At 43.0% G+C, this 14,635-nt stretch overlaps 1 protein-coding gene across 4 annotated transcripts in view; it reads right to left on the bottom strand.

The window, feature by feature from the left end:
- Positions 1-551: 551 nt before the first annotated feature.
- The window catches only part of RCBTB1 (RCC1 and BTB domain containing protein 1), a 50,544-nt gene continuing 36,460 nt past the window's right edge, over positions 552-14,635 (bottom strand). For 2 of the 4 annotated variants that reach the window (XM_081906311.1, XM_081906310.1), the window contains exons 9-12: positions 11,984-12,110; positions 11,340-11,491; positions 10,122-10,252; positions 552-1,409 (exon numbers count right to left, since the gene is read on the bottom strand). In XM_081906311.1, coding sequence (XP_081762437.1) covers positions 1,269-1,409; positions 10,122-10,252; positions 11,340-11,491; positions 11,984-12,110 — 551 coding nt within the window. In that variant the 3' untranslated portion in view covers positions 552-1,268. Of the gene's footprint in view, positions 1,410-10,121; positions 10,253-11,339; positions 11,492-11,983; positions 12,111-13,862; positions 13,964-14,635 lie in introns of those variants that run through there. The other 2 variants (XM_081906312.1, XM_081906313.1) reach the window with 2 other exon arrangements.

Here is a 14,635-nt window from a genome sequence, read left to right as displayed (position 1 = left end):
TTGCCTGTATTGGCACAATTCCTTTGCAGAAGTTAGTGGGGGGTTTTCTGGTCCCTTTCTGTTTCTACAAGAATATGTTTTGAAAAGTGCCCTTAAGTCCCGTCCCCCCCCCCCAAGAAAGTCAACAACATTTTCATACGACACAACAGTCCTAACACATTTTCTACCTGTAGTATTGTCATCAATCAAGTTTTTTTGAGCATCACCACTATTCTACATCAAGAAAGTCCAGCTTTGAGGTAGGAAGAATATCTAGATATTAGCCTTGGGTATATAACCCTCAATAATGAAAGGTAGACAGTCCTATAAAGTTTTGATTTATCAAGGATTTATCCAATTTAATGCATTTTTTTCCTTTCAGCAACACTGCAGATGTTACTAATGTTTACTAAACACTGCCTGCCCCTTTCTGGTGAAGACTACCAGAACAAACAGAAATATAGAATTGCAGAGTTGGATGGAACCCCAAAGGTCATCTTCAATCCCCTGCAATGCAGGAACAGATGTTCTAATGTCCTTTCGAACTCAGAAGCACCACCCTCTGCTAAAAATAATTTTATGCATTATTTTAATGGGATACATTTAGAACACACATTTTACACACAGAAAATGTACAGAATTCATACATAATTTAAATGCAAAATATTTTCCAAGAGTATTCTGCTTTTAACAACTTTAAATCTCTACAACGAGGCTGCCTGTCACAGCTTATATGTCAAAAAGCTGTGACAGGCAAAAATTTAATTCCAAATAGATTTTGAGACACCATATAATTGATACTTCAAGTCTTTTTAAGAGACATAGTTCAACAGATTCAATACATAATTGTTTCACAGACAAGCAAGTCCTTCGTTACTGGTAGGTTCTGCAAGCTTCCTTCATGTGCATGCAAATGGAACAGACAAAAAGGGGAAAATACTTCCTTCTCACACTGCTGCTACATAGTTCCAGGTGGTGAAGCATTGTAGTGCCAGCAAAAATCAGTAAGAGACCCTGAAATCACTAAATTACACCACATAGATTAACAACTGAGCAAGCCCAACTTCTGAAAGATCGATCATAGTCTTCTCTTCACCCTCCTTCAGTTCCTTCCATCTTATTCTTTCCAAAGTTGTTCAAAACTTTGTAGAAGCATCCAGCTATCTAGAGCAACTTAAAATCAAATCTTCCATTCTTTGATTTGGAACTCCTTCAAAAACAACTGCTGGACAAGTGTTTTTTATACAGCATGGCCATGAAATCACACCGGCTATGGCTGCAACATCCATTCAGTTCTTAAAGGCTCCATATTTACTGGCTTTAGCAATGAATTCCTTTAGCAGAGAACCATCCATTTGCCAAAAAGCTGCAGTCTGGGTGACTTCAGTCAAGTGATTGACACAAAACTTAAAGCAGAATTCTTCTAAATCCTAGATACAAAACAAAAAGCCTTTTTATTAGCTTCAAAGTTTCTAAATTTTCTCTCATCCATGTTCAAATAAAGACAGCATTAAAAAGTTATGTATTTAGAATTGATTAATAGTTTTAACCATGCCATATGACAATTCTTTGTTCCAGCCACAAGATACAAGAAACGACACCCCTGCTTCTCTCACTTGCTAACGTGTAATGAAAGTTTCCTTTACACACAAGTGGGCCAGGGAGTTGGTGCTAGCTGCATTTGTATGCAAAGGCAGATTTTAAAGTTTAGTCTGTTACATAGGGTTCTTTTCTAACTACCATGTTACATTTACATAGCTCATGCAAATATAAGATTAGAAAGTGAAAATTACAGAGCAAAAACAACATAGAACAATCATGTATTGAAAGATATTTTTATTCCAGGATAAAAATACAAGACCAGTCTTCAGAATTCTGCAAGGAAACAGTCACATTTTACAAATCAAGCACACTAATGACGTATCCAATTGATTTCAACAGGTCTTATTCTAAGTCTGGATCCAAGTCATTGTGTTTATCCACTAAGTAAATAGCAACTCCTGCGTCATTTGGTAGAAACAGGCAAGTTTAATACCTCAGTCTGAGTTTGTATGTAGTAGCTATTTTTCATCTTAAAATGGGGGTGGTTCCAATTGTTGCTGGACTACTAATCGCATAATCCTTGACTGGTGGCTATGCTAGGAGCTGCAAATCCAGTAACATTTGGAGATCATTAAGTTCCCCATTCCTGGCCTAAGATGCAGAACCAGTCAGAGGGCCGTCTCAGTGGTGGCACCCACCCTGTGGAACGTCCTCCCATCAGCTGTCAAGGAAATAAACAACTACCTGACTTTTAGAAAACATCGGAAGGCAGCCCTGTTTAGGGAAGTTTTTGATGTTTTATCATGTTTTTAATATTCTACTGGGAGCCGCCTAGAGTGGTAGCCAGATGGGTGGGGTATAAATAATAAATTATTATTATATTATTAGAATCCAACAACTAAGCAAATAACCCCAAAATATTTATTTAAATACTGTAGTTTATTGTGCTAACAATGGTAGAGGAAAAACACAAAAAATATAGTAATAATAAAAAATTATGATTAGGCCCAATGGAAATTGGCCTGTAGAAGGTAGCGGTCCTCCTCCACACTCACAGCAGCAGCAGCAGATTCCATAGTCAGATTCCATAACCAAGGTAGCAATCTCTACTAGTCAGGAAGAGAAACCAGCAACATCCCATAGTTCTTGGATCTCCCCATCCTACATATCACAATTCAACCCAATTCTTTTTCTCCAGTCAAACTCAGAAGCCAAGTTATTCATCATCCAACAAAACATAAAATGATGTTGAAGTTCAAGCTACAGAATTTTTAGCAGGAGTTTCTAACCAACTCTTCTTTGAACATTAAAATTCAAGCTCATGTGGCATCCTTGTCTGACTTGCTTCAGGCACCCTCATGTCTGCACCGGAAATATAAACTTCTGAACAAATCTTTCACCACAAAAACCACATTCATAAACAAAAGGCACTGTGTTTAGCTGTGTTATTGCTCAGTGCCATACCCAATTGTCTCTACCTCTAGAAGTATCAGGCTAAATGAAGAAACTCTCACTCCATGCCCCTTACCTCCAAGAGGAGCTGTATTGTTTAAGGCAGAGCTAACTGTGTTGGGGATGGGGGGCACTTCAATTAAGATTTTAAAAACCTATCCAGTTGCAGCTGAAGCATCAGAAGAGTATTTTGATGCATCTGAAAGTTTTAGGAAGAGAGACTTGCTAATAGTTCAAACTGAACAGCAGGCTCATCATATGCTGTGAATAGAACTATGAAATACTGATTGCATTCCCCAGTCCGATACTTGAGCCTACAAATTAATAAAGGAAGAATGAATTTTGAACTTGGGTCACTTGCAATTTAGAATTGTTTAAATATAATTCTGCACCAGAAGTCATTGCACTCTTCCAATCCTTCTGCCTGTGCAGGCTTTGCCACTTGCCCCGTTGTGAGGCTTCCCCCAAAGCCCCACCATCACACAATTCCCAGGAGGCTTCCTTGGGCAAGCAGAAGCCCTTGCACAGGGCTTTGCTGGCAGGGCTAGTTCAAGGAGTCCTGCCCATTCAGCTTACGGTTGGGGGTGACAATCATACTTAAGCAACAGTGAAGCACCTGTTGCAACTGCTGTGGCAACTGCTGTGGTTTCCGTGAGGCTTGCCCATGGAAGAAGAGGAGTCAGTGACTCCATTCCCACACTGATAGAGTGAGGCGCCCCTTCAGGGGAAGCCTCTTTGCAGCCAGAGACTGCAGACATCCTGGGAGGGGAGCCCTGCCATGGGCATCGTGGCACTTGAGGATACAACTTGGAACCAGGTCAAACTGGTCAAACTTCATTCAGCTTCACGTCAATTAAATGTTTAAATTTCTAACATTCCCATTTCAAGAACTGAACTTGAAAATTTAGATTTAAGTTTAGGTTCCTTTGGTTCAAAAGAAACAACAGTTAAGGTGAAATTGCTTCCTACATTTTCTGATTGTTGCTAAACCTCAAAAAGTATAAAACTCCATTCCAACTATCTTTGATCAGTTTGATCAGTTAATCACCTTGCTTTATGGTAAAAAAAGGTAGAGGACCCCTGGACTTAACCGTCCAGTCAAAGGCGACTATGGGGTGCAGCGCTCATCTCGCTTTCAGGTAAGGGAGCCGGCATTTGTCCGCAGACAGCTTTCCGGGTTATGTGGCCAGCATGACTAAACCTCTTCTGGTGCAACGGGACACAGTGACGGAAACCAGAACACATGGAAACACCGTTTACCTTCCCACCGCAGCTGTACCTATTTATCTACTTGCGCTGGTGTGCTTTCGAACTCCTAGGTTGGCAGGAGCAGGGACAGAGCAATGGGAGATCACCCTCTTGCGGGGATTTGAACCGCCGACTTTCTTATCAGGAAATCCAAGAGCCACAGTAGTTTAGACTACAGCACAACCCCTCCCCCCACATATCTCGCTTTATGGACAACACAGCAGAAAAGGCTTAAAATCAAACCAAGAGTCTAGATAACAGGTGTTTCACTCTGGCCTAGATTTGCTTCCCCAAAGATTACTCATTGTTATGAACGTTGTGTTTGCTAAAAACACTGAAAGGTGTTTCTCATAAAACAACAAGGATACTGCTTCAAATCAGGTTCTACAAATGTTAGAAATGTACTCTCTTAAAAACCAAAGCTAGGAATCTGGGGGTTAGGATTCATTCACAGCCCCCAGCACACATTGGACATCCAAGTCTTCAGATTAGCAGTATGTTTCATGAAGAAGGACACTGACAAACTGGAACGTGTCCAGAGGAGGGCAACCAAAATGGTCAAAGGCCTGGAAACGATGCCTTATGAGGAACGGCTAAGGGAGCTGGGCATGTTTAGCCTGGAGAAGAGGAGGTTAAGGGGTGATATGATGTTGTTGTTTAGTCGTTTAGTCGTGTCCGACTCTTCGTGACCCCATGGACCAGAGAACGCCAGGCACCTCTGTCCTCTGGAGAGCCAGTGTGGTGTAGTGGTTAAGAGCGGTAGTCTCGTAATCTGGGGAACCGGGTTCGCGTCTCCGCTCCTCCACCTGCAGCTGCTGGGTGACCTTGGGCCAGTCACACTTCTTTGAAGTCTCTCAGCCCCACTCACCTCACAGAGTGTTTGTTGTGGGGGAGGAAGGGAAAGGAGGTTGTTAGCCGCTTTGAGACTCCTTAAAGGGAGTGAAAGGCGGGATATCAAATCCAAACTCTTCTTCTTCTTCCTCTACTGCCTCCCGCAGTTTGGTCAAACTCATGCTGGTAACCTCGAAAACACTATCCAACCAGGTGATATGATAGCCATGTTCAAATATATAAAAGGATGTCACATAGAGGAGGGAGAAAGGTTGTTTTCTGCTGCTCCAGAGAAGCGGACACGGAGCAATGGATCCAAACTACAAGAAAGAAGATTCCACCTAAACATTAGGAAGAACTTCCTGACAGTAAGAGCTGTTCGACAGTGGAATATGCTGCCAAGGAGTGTGGTGGAGTCTCCTTCTTTGGAGGTCTTTAAGCAGAGGCTTGACAACCATATGTCAGGAGTGCTCTGATGGTGTTTCCTGCTTGGCAGGGGGTTGGACTCGATGGCCCTTGTGGTCTCTTCCAACTCTATGATTTTAAGAGGAGGAGGAGGAGGAATTTGGATTTGATATCCCTGATATCAAATATCAGGGATATCCCGCTTTATCACTACCCTAAGGAGTCTCAAAGCGGCTCACAATCTCCTTTCCCTTCCTCCCCCACACCAAACACTCTGTGAGGTGAGTGGGGCTGAGAGACTTCAGAGAAGTGTGACTGGCCCAAGGTCACCCAGCAGCTGCAGGTGGAGGAGCGGAGACGCGAACCCAGTTCCCCAGATTAGGAGTCTACCGCTCTTAACCACTACACCACGCTGGCTCCCTCAAGCAAGACTGATTTGTCTACAAAACTGACAGAATTTTAAAACTTGTTGTTCCATTTAAACACACAGAAATATTTACTACATAGAAAATCTCTCATAGATAGTTAAACTCTCATAAACTGGCCCAGGTATATTGAAACATCTCAAAGAATGGTGGGTTGCATTAACATCCCCTGTTATACAGAGAATGCAAGTGATTGCAACAAAATGTTGAATTGTGGTTTCTACTCAAGGTGGCCTGCATAGCCCTCTTATGAGAGACGCCATTCCATTCTCTATCCATGCCCCCCCTTTTCCAACAGCCCATGATTTTCAACTAGGTTTTACTCAGATTAGGCCCACTGAAATAATTGGGCCTAACTTCTGCTCTTCAAATGGGTTTAAATACCTCTGTCTGGGGTTACTGAGCCTGGTCAGTGTTTTCAGCTGTTTTTGAAGTCCACTCTCCCCTCCCCTCCTCTCCCCACCAACAACTAGAGCCTGTGAGTGCCTCACTCCTGTATATGGACAGTGCCAGTTTGTCTACATAACAATCCCTAACAATTTTTCTTTTAATAATAAAATCAAAAGAAAAATAAAAAATCAGGAGTAAAAGGGATGCAATTATAGAATTACAAATGGGTACTTTTGTACTAGGGACGCAGGGGGCACTGTGGGTTAAACCACAGAGCCTAGGGCTTGCTGATCAGAAAGTTGGTGGTTCGAATCCCCGTGACGGGGTGAGCTCCCGTTGCTTGGTCCCTGCTCCTGCCAACCTAGCAGTTCAAAAGCACGTCAAAGTGCAAGTAGATAAATAGGTACCGCTCCGGCAGGAAGGTAAATAGCATTTCCATGTGCTGCTCTGGTTCACCAGAAGCAACTTAGTCATGCTAGCCACATGATCTGGAAGCTGTACGCCAGCTCCCTCGGCCAGTAAATTGAGATGAGCGCCGCAACCCCAGAGTCGTTTACAACTGGACTTAACTGTCAGGGGTCCTTTACCTTTTTACCTTACTTTTGTACTATGAAAGAAATAGAAAAAATAAAAAGGTCTTGCTTATAGGCATCACCAAATAAAGTATTTCAAAGGGACTCAGTGCCATATATTTGATAAATAGCCCTCAAATAAGAAATAAATGAAGTAAGAAGAATCAGAATGACCTCTGCTGACTTGAACATTACATGTCAATTTCTCTTTGACAGCAATAAGAATAACTTTCTTGCACCAGTTATCTAGGGTGCATTGGTGCATCATGGCGCGCTTTTTTAGCCCAGAGCAAGGACAAATCAAGTGCCTACTGGAAGATACACAATGAACTGTTCACATAGAAGATCCATATTACCTTTCTCAAAAACAGACCAAATACATAGTTTAGTGTCTAGGATCACATTTCCCCCTTTAACTGTAATGATTTCTGTAATTACTTGTTTCCCAAATTTATGAACTTCAACACAACTCCTCATGTGCCAATAAGATCCTGGCTCCCCACAGCCCTGTGAGCATAAGGCTTGGGGAGGCATCTTTGACCCCATGAAGCCTTCAATGTAGGGTTAATCAGGAGCTTATCCCTTATGATGTTTAACATCTACATGAAACAGCTGAGTGGGGTCATCCAGAGGTTTTGAGATCATTGTCAGCGATATGCTTCTCTTTTACATCTTCAGGTGAAGCAGTGGAAGTGCTGGATGAGAGCCAACAAACTTAGCTCCAGCCATATAAGACTTGAGACACTGTTAGGGGGGGGGGTCTGTAGAACAGATGGATGGGAAGTGGTCTGCTCTTGATGGGGGTTATACTTTGTCTGAAGGAGCAGGTTCATAGCTTGGGGGTCCTCCTGAATCCTTGAGGCTCAGGTGGCCTCCGTGGCACAGAGTGCCTTCCATCAGCTTCATCTGGTGGACCAGCAGTGCCCCTATCTGGGCAGGGAGAGGCCCACTTATGCTGTCTATGCTCTGGTAACCTCTAGGTTCAATTACTGCAATGCTTTATATGTAGGCCTGCCTCTGAAGATGCTTTGGGAACTTCAGTTGCAAAGCAATTCGCTTATTGGTAACCCCGTGATACAGCCATTATGGGGAGGGGTTCTTCTGTTGGATCTAATTTACAGGCATGTACTGGACTAATTGGACAAGATAATCTGTTAAATGAATCAGCCACTGAGCGGCAACATTTTGATCTGGAGAGATGATTTTCTATGTAGCGAACACTGGTATGTTGGGGGAAGCAAGCCTTTACGCTTTCTTTATATATCATGTTTGCTGCATTATTGATTTGGCAAACCTCCCCTTGAGTGCTAGTGGACTGATAAAAAGCAAAACGAATTAACGAGAATAAGATAATATTTATGGATTACTACAAAAATAGAACTGCGTGAGAGTATTGATATGATTTAAAGCATTGATCTTCCACTGAATCGCAATTAGGGCTATGGCCTTTGAAGATCTACCATGGCTCTGGCGGGATGCCAGATTGTTAGCAGTGGAATGCTGGAGGATAAGATAAGTTGGAGACCTGCCCGGGGCAATGGCGGGACGCCAGACCTTTTCTGTATTAATGTGGCTACTATTGAATTATTGTAATTAAAATTAATTTAAAATACAAAATTTGGCAGCCAGGTTGCTCACCAGGACAAAACAGTTTGAGCATATGAGACTGATCCTGGTCCGACTGCACTGGCCACCAATTAGTTTCTGGGCCCAATTCAAAATGCTGCCTTTGATCTATAAAGCCTTAAACAGCTCAGGACCACAATACCTCAAGGCCTGCCTCTCCCCCTATGAATTGGCCTGGACCCTGAGATCATCCTCAGAGGCCCTTCTTCATGTGCCTCCTCCACGAAAGGTCTGGAATATGGCAACACGAGAACAGGCCTTTTGGGCAGTGCTCCCTGTTTGTGGAATACTTCCCTCAGGGAGATTTAGTTGGTGCCTTCATTATGCACCTTTTGGGGCCAGATGAAAATGTTCCTCTTCAACCAGGTCTTGGGCTGATTAACATTCTAGACACCTTTTAATGTGTGTTGGGGGGGGGGGATTGTTTTGTTTTGTTTTAAATGTGTTGGGGGAGGGGGTTATTGGTTTGTTCCTTTTGTTCCTGTTTTTATTGTGTATATTGTGTTGCATTTTTATACTGTAGACTGCCCTGAAATCTTTGGGTGAAGGGAAGCAGTAAAATTTAAAATAAAGTAATTTGATCTGATTGACAGAAATATAACAGGAGTTATGCAAGTTGTGGCTGGGCTTCTAGCCAACCTACTGGAAATATACTAAGAGCCTCTGAGCTTTTGCACCCAGCAAGTGGAACGAAGGAGAAAGGCCAACGGGACAAGTGGCACTGCTCTCCAGAAGGCAGAGTCCCTGCATTGCTCTTTTAGGAAATGCTCCACATCCCTTAACCATCTAATATGGAGAGCTAGAGAACCCTCATCTGAAGCTCGGTCCTGCTTTTTCCTCACTCCCACCCAACAGCTCTGAACAACTGAAATAGGCCCCTTTCTTCCATTCTTATCTCTCTTGCTTCCAGCAAGCCTTGTGTTCCTGCCCCCTCTCCGTTTAGTTTGCACCAGATCATAGCCCAGCAAACACATGCCCACACCAAAGCCATAAAGGCCTCCAAGCAGAGGATGTGAAGGAGAATCTCCCTGAGGGTGGTCTACATGGCACTGCTGGGGAATCTACTTTTCCCTCAGACTGCCTTGGTACAGCTGCCGTCCTCAATGAGAAGAGCTGCCTAGTTTAAAGGCAGAGAATCCTAAAAATGGAAAAGAGGGACCCTGAAAGTGCCCATCAACAGTTGGCACCTGCCACACAGACTGAGCAGGCCCACACTCGTTCCTCTGAGGCCCCACTTCCACGGCACAGGCATCACCAAGACTCTGCACCTGAACTAGCTATGGGCATATAGGGCAATACTAATTAAAACACCCGACTGACTGGCTGCATGAAATTCAGCAGCTGACAAACAGTTGCCACAGCACCCAAGAGTGAAGTGTGGCAGCACCCAATGGTTGCTCTGTGTGAGATATCCAGAAAATGGTTCGCAGGAGCTGGGAGGAATGCTTGCTGCACTGTGCCTCAGCCAATAAACTAGATTAAATCTCTGCATATAGAAATGTTAATTTCTCCACCAAAATTTAGTTCTGCACCAAGTACATCTTAAGTATCACATTTCTCTGATTGCAGAAATACAGAGTGCTTTTGTTTTATTTTGTCCATAAGGAAAAAATAAGAGTTACTTTGCGCACTGGTGGCTCTAATAGTTTACCTCTGCATCGTAGCGAACAGCTGCAGAGAGCAAGGAGAAAGCGTTCTCCACAGTGATCCCTCTTTTGATAAGATGCTGACAGAGTTTTTTCAGTCTGTTTTCGCAATATGATGTAGCCAAATCCAGAAGCCCTAAAATCAAAATGCCACATTAAAATGTTATTTTTTCTGTTCTTAACAGCTCCAGTGCAGCATTTCTCTGTACACTCAGCATAGGACACATGAAGCTGAATCATAAAATAATGGTAAGAGGTAAATACATTATCCTCACCCCACTGGATAGGAAACCAACCACAAAACTGGGATAGCAGCATTGGGACGCCAGGAAAAAGGGGGCAGGAATCAGCAGGCAGTAAAGATGAAATACAAGAGTTATTCCATGCTCAAGGATGGGGGAGATGGGAGATCCTTCCTCAGAAGGACATTTCCCACAGCAATTATTGAATACAAGCAACATTACAGCGTGTTGAGTCCGCTGCATTTGTGTCAACTGTCCTTTGAATTTGAGAATTGCTGCTGGAAACATGAGCTCAAGAAAGGATTTCTTCTCTTGAAACATGCCAAGGAAAAAAAAATCTCATTTCCAGTGCTTTTTTTCGGGGGGGGGGAAGGTGCCGCATGATCCCCCCCCCCGATTTCTCTCACACTGTGTACCATTGAGTACGGCCGGGGGGGAACACTGCTCATTTCTAGCACCTAGATTTCCTCCCCTCTGCTCTGTTTCCTCAAGGTAGAATCCAGTTTTTTAAAGGTCCCCACCCTTTAAAACTAGCTTCCATTGGCCTAGAAGGAACCACCCGTGTATTGGCAAATAAATACACCAAATTAATGATACCATAACTGCAAGCTGCTCTTTTTGAAGTAAAAACTCTCCAAATGAATTTTCATTTTTAGCACCAATTTGAAACAATAGTGCTCAGAGCCCAGATCCATTTCTTTGAAGCAAGCTGCTCTACTTCACCCCAGACCAGCACTGTCGGCTGACAGGGTCCATAAGACAACAGAGGCCTCAAGAGCTGTTGCAGACACCTTATTTCCAAACCCCATCCCTGGCGAAAATGCAAGCAGGGCAGGCAAAGGTGCACTGGCTGAATTGTCTCATTTAACTGCCACTGGGGATGTGCCTCCATGTCTATTTCTTCTTCCCTTCCCTTTCTGGAAACAAAGTCAGTTCTCCACAATTTCTCTGCACAATTTAGCCCCCGCCCCCCAGTGCTACCTATTGCGTCTTCAGGTGGCAGATCAACGCTGTCTGTGTAGAGATACTCCAGAAAAGCACGGTAAACCGGGTAGGAAAACTGGTCAATTTCTATCACCTCCTTCATGTCTTCATTCCAATAGGACTGGAACATAGTACGAAAATGCTCACATCTGTTGGGGGGGGGAAGGAAAAACTACATTCCAGATTCTGCAGAATACATTAGGAACATGGGAAAGTACCACCTAAGAATTCATCACAATATTCTGTACTCATCCCCTGCCCCCAATAGTTTAAGTTAGAATTGGGACATACTCATCATGACAGTGGGTTGTAGCCAATGGTGCCATTGTGCCCAAAATAAGCACGTACATTTGCAAAAGTGGATTTTTGTTTTGTACCCTACTCAATTGCATTTTATTTTTTCTAATTTCTATGAAATGTTATTTAATGTTGTTGAAAGCATATGCTGCACCAAGATCTGCAATAGGGAGTGGGAGACTGGTGAAGTTTGGATGAACCTGGCATGTGAATAAAACAAATTAAAATAAAAGGAGTGGGAAAGATCTGTTTGATTAAAGAAACAAAGATGAACAATCAAGTTTATTAGACACTTTGGACATAGCATTAGCATTCGGCCACAGGGCATTAGACACAAATATTACCTGATTTTCAAGACAGCTTTATGTACATAAATGAATTTTCCATCTACTCTAAATTTTAGATCCGAGGTTTCAGGGCTATCAAATTCTCTCTTCAGGGACTCTGTCACTGTTAAGAAGTCCTCATGCTCTGCAAAGATTAAACATCATTATACTGAAAGCAATATTAAGGCTCCATACACAATCTGCATCCAAGGTGCTTTCACTGCTGGTTTGAGAAGCAACATACACACAGAGCTAACCATAATCTGCATCTGTCCTGCAGTTTCTTATGAAGCACTGCATTATGAAGCACTGCATTTCCCCCCACAAACCAGCTTCTGTCTTAATTAAAGATGCAAATACATGTTAAAAGGAGAGGGGATAGTTTTCCACAAGTTCATTAAGTGGGAATCCACAGAATTGTCACTGTGATTAGCTGACTGTTTAAATTCTGGCTGTCATAATTGGGGGCAATCTCTATCAAGGAAAAATATGTTCTGTTGTTCATGTGCTCTTTTTTTAAAAAACCAGGCCAGCATTTGCTCAAAATAAGCAGGAGGTAAATGAAGTCACCAGTCTCTGCTGTTGTGTCACTACTCTCCCACTGTCATTTTAAAATAGCATTAATTCCCCTTAGCCTTTTCATTTCCACTGCTGCTTGCTTTATTGGGTGAGGGTGGCGGCTGCAATAGCAACTTAGTAACAACTTAAAAGAGTGTGTTAAAATATTGCTGCATAACAGCCCTGAGACCCAATCTACTTCTTTTTTTCAAGAAAAAGGAAAATGCACTCCTGGGGACATGAATTTGTTGGAGCATGCTTAACATTTTCCCTTTGGGCTGTTGGTTTTTAAAACTGCTGAAAGCCACTTGCAAGTGCTGCTGTTGCAGTTAACTTCACAGCACCTCACCCAAATACATGCCCCTCTTTTAAAAAATAAATAAAATCCAAAGCCAGGAGCAGGCATAGGCATAGGCAAAGTCCGGCCCTCCAGATGTTTGGGACTACAATTCCCATCATCCCTGACCACTGGTCCTGTTAGCTAGGGGCGATGGGAATTGTAGTCCCAAACATCTGGAGGGCCGGAGTTTGCCTATGCCTGGCCAGGAGAATGAAAACACAACAGTATTCTCTCAGCTTCCCATTCCAGCAATGAGCAGAACTCATTAAAGTCTCCCAGCATCGCCTGCCAAAAAACCCAATATGGAGATAATAATCACGGCCTGCATTCACGTTTTCATTGTCAGGGTACTTTTACAAATGAGAAGTCACATTTTTTGTCTGAAGTTAAACTTGAGGGAGGGATCCGGAGCTCCTGCCTTGGCTGCTCTCTCTTGTCACTCTTTCTCCCAATCAGAGCGACACTAAAATTCTAGCTCTTTCCATTGTTCTCTATGGATGCTTCTACCACAGGAAGAGCAACTAAGAGCTTTAAAATGAACCAAAAGTCCTTTCTCCAGACAGTGGGCATGTCACTAAAGGTTTTATTTCACTTCCTTCATTAGTTAGGAGCAATGAAAGACAAGAGCAAGTTCTTGTTTCCTTATTTGGGTCAAATGCAAATATTTTGCCTCTTATTTACAATTTTAAAATAGCTGGAGACTTGCTTTTTCTTTTAAATTAAAAACAGAGAATCTTGACAAGCCAACAGTCCAAATGTGTGGTGGCTGGAATGGGGCCAGGTGTGACCAGACCTTGAACAGAATCCTGCTCCATCCCTTTCCCCCAATCCTGATCACTTCTCCCAGCAAGCGCCCTCTGCTAAAAAGGCATTGCAGGTGACCTCTCTCACCCCCCAGCGCATGAAAGGCAACATGGGTATTTTGCACTATCCACAGGAAAAGCCAAGAGTGACAATCCAATGGTCTGGAGGCTGAACTTTTGGGTTCCTTTGATGCTATTTCCCCCTCCCACAGAAATAAGTGAAAGCTGCCCATTGAAAATGGAAGGAAATCCAGGATGTTCATTAGCATAGCTGTAATTGAGCATCAGTGGGCCTGCCTAGAACAAAAAAGAGAAGTTAATACTTCAAGTTGTATTTTCCCACATAAAGGATGATCTAAGTTTAAGTTTTAAGCATTTTTTAAAAAACGCACTGCAAATGCCAATACCGCAGGTGGCAGGTGTGTGTTATTGCTAAGAACTGCTTACCACAGTTCTGTAGTATTAATATGGCAAATCAGAGATGGGGCTGAGGTTGTTTTGAACATCTAGCCAAAAGCTCTCACATTGCAGCAAGAGGTCAGTCCCTCTGAGCTCTTCTTTCGGCTGAAACTGTGTGGCTTTGTATACTTTGCTTATGGACATGATGCACTTTTAAGAATTTTTTAAAAACCCACAATTACATTTTCCATGCTCCTTCCTTTTGCTCAATTAAGGACCACTGCCGTCCAATCACAGCTACACGACATGATTGCCTTCCATGGACAGCTCACCCTTAAGGGACCTAAAGCTGGAGACTCTGCTAAATCTTGCTATTGGAAGTCTCGGGTGGACAACACAGAGAGATGTTAACCAAGAGACTGAGAGAAATTCATCTGGGGGAAACTGTGGTGGCACAGTTGACAGAAAGTCACTGAGGGGACTTTTTGTGGAGGTGGTATTCCCTAGCCTTGTTAGCTCAGGTGTGGGACTCTGCTCTCGTACAGATGATGTTGTGCCAGGGCAGGTGCA

This window comes from Podarcis melisellensis, assembly GCF_964234715.1.
Source record: "Podarcis melisellensis genome assembly, chromosome: 3".
Lineage (NCBI taxonomy): Eukaryota > Metazoa > Chordata > Lepidosauria > Squamata > Lacertidae > Podarcis > Podarcis melisellensis.
Note: the sequence above shows the minus strand (reverse complement) of the source record. Positions and strands in the feature narration are given on the sequence as shown.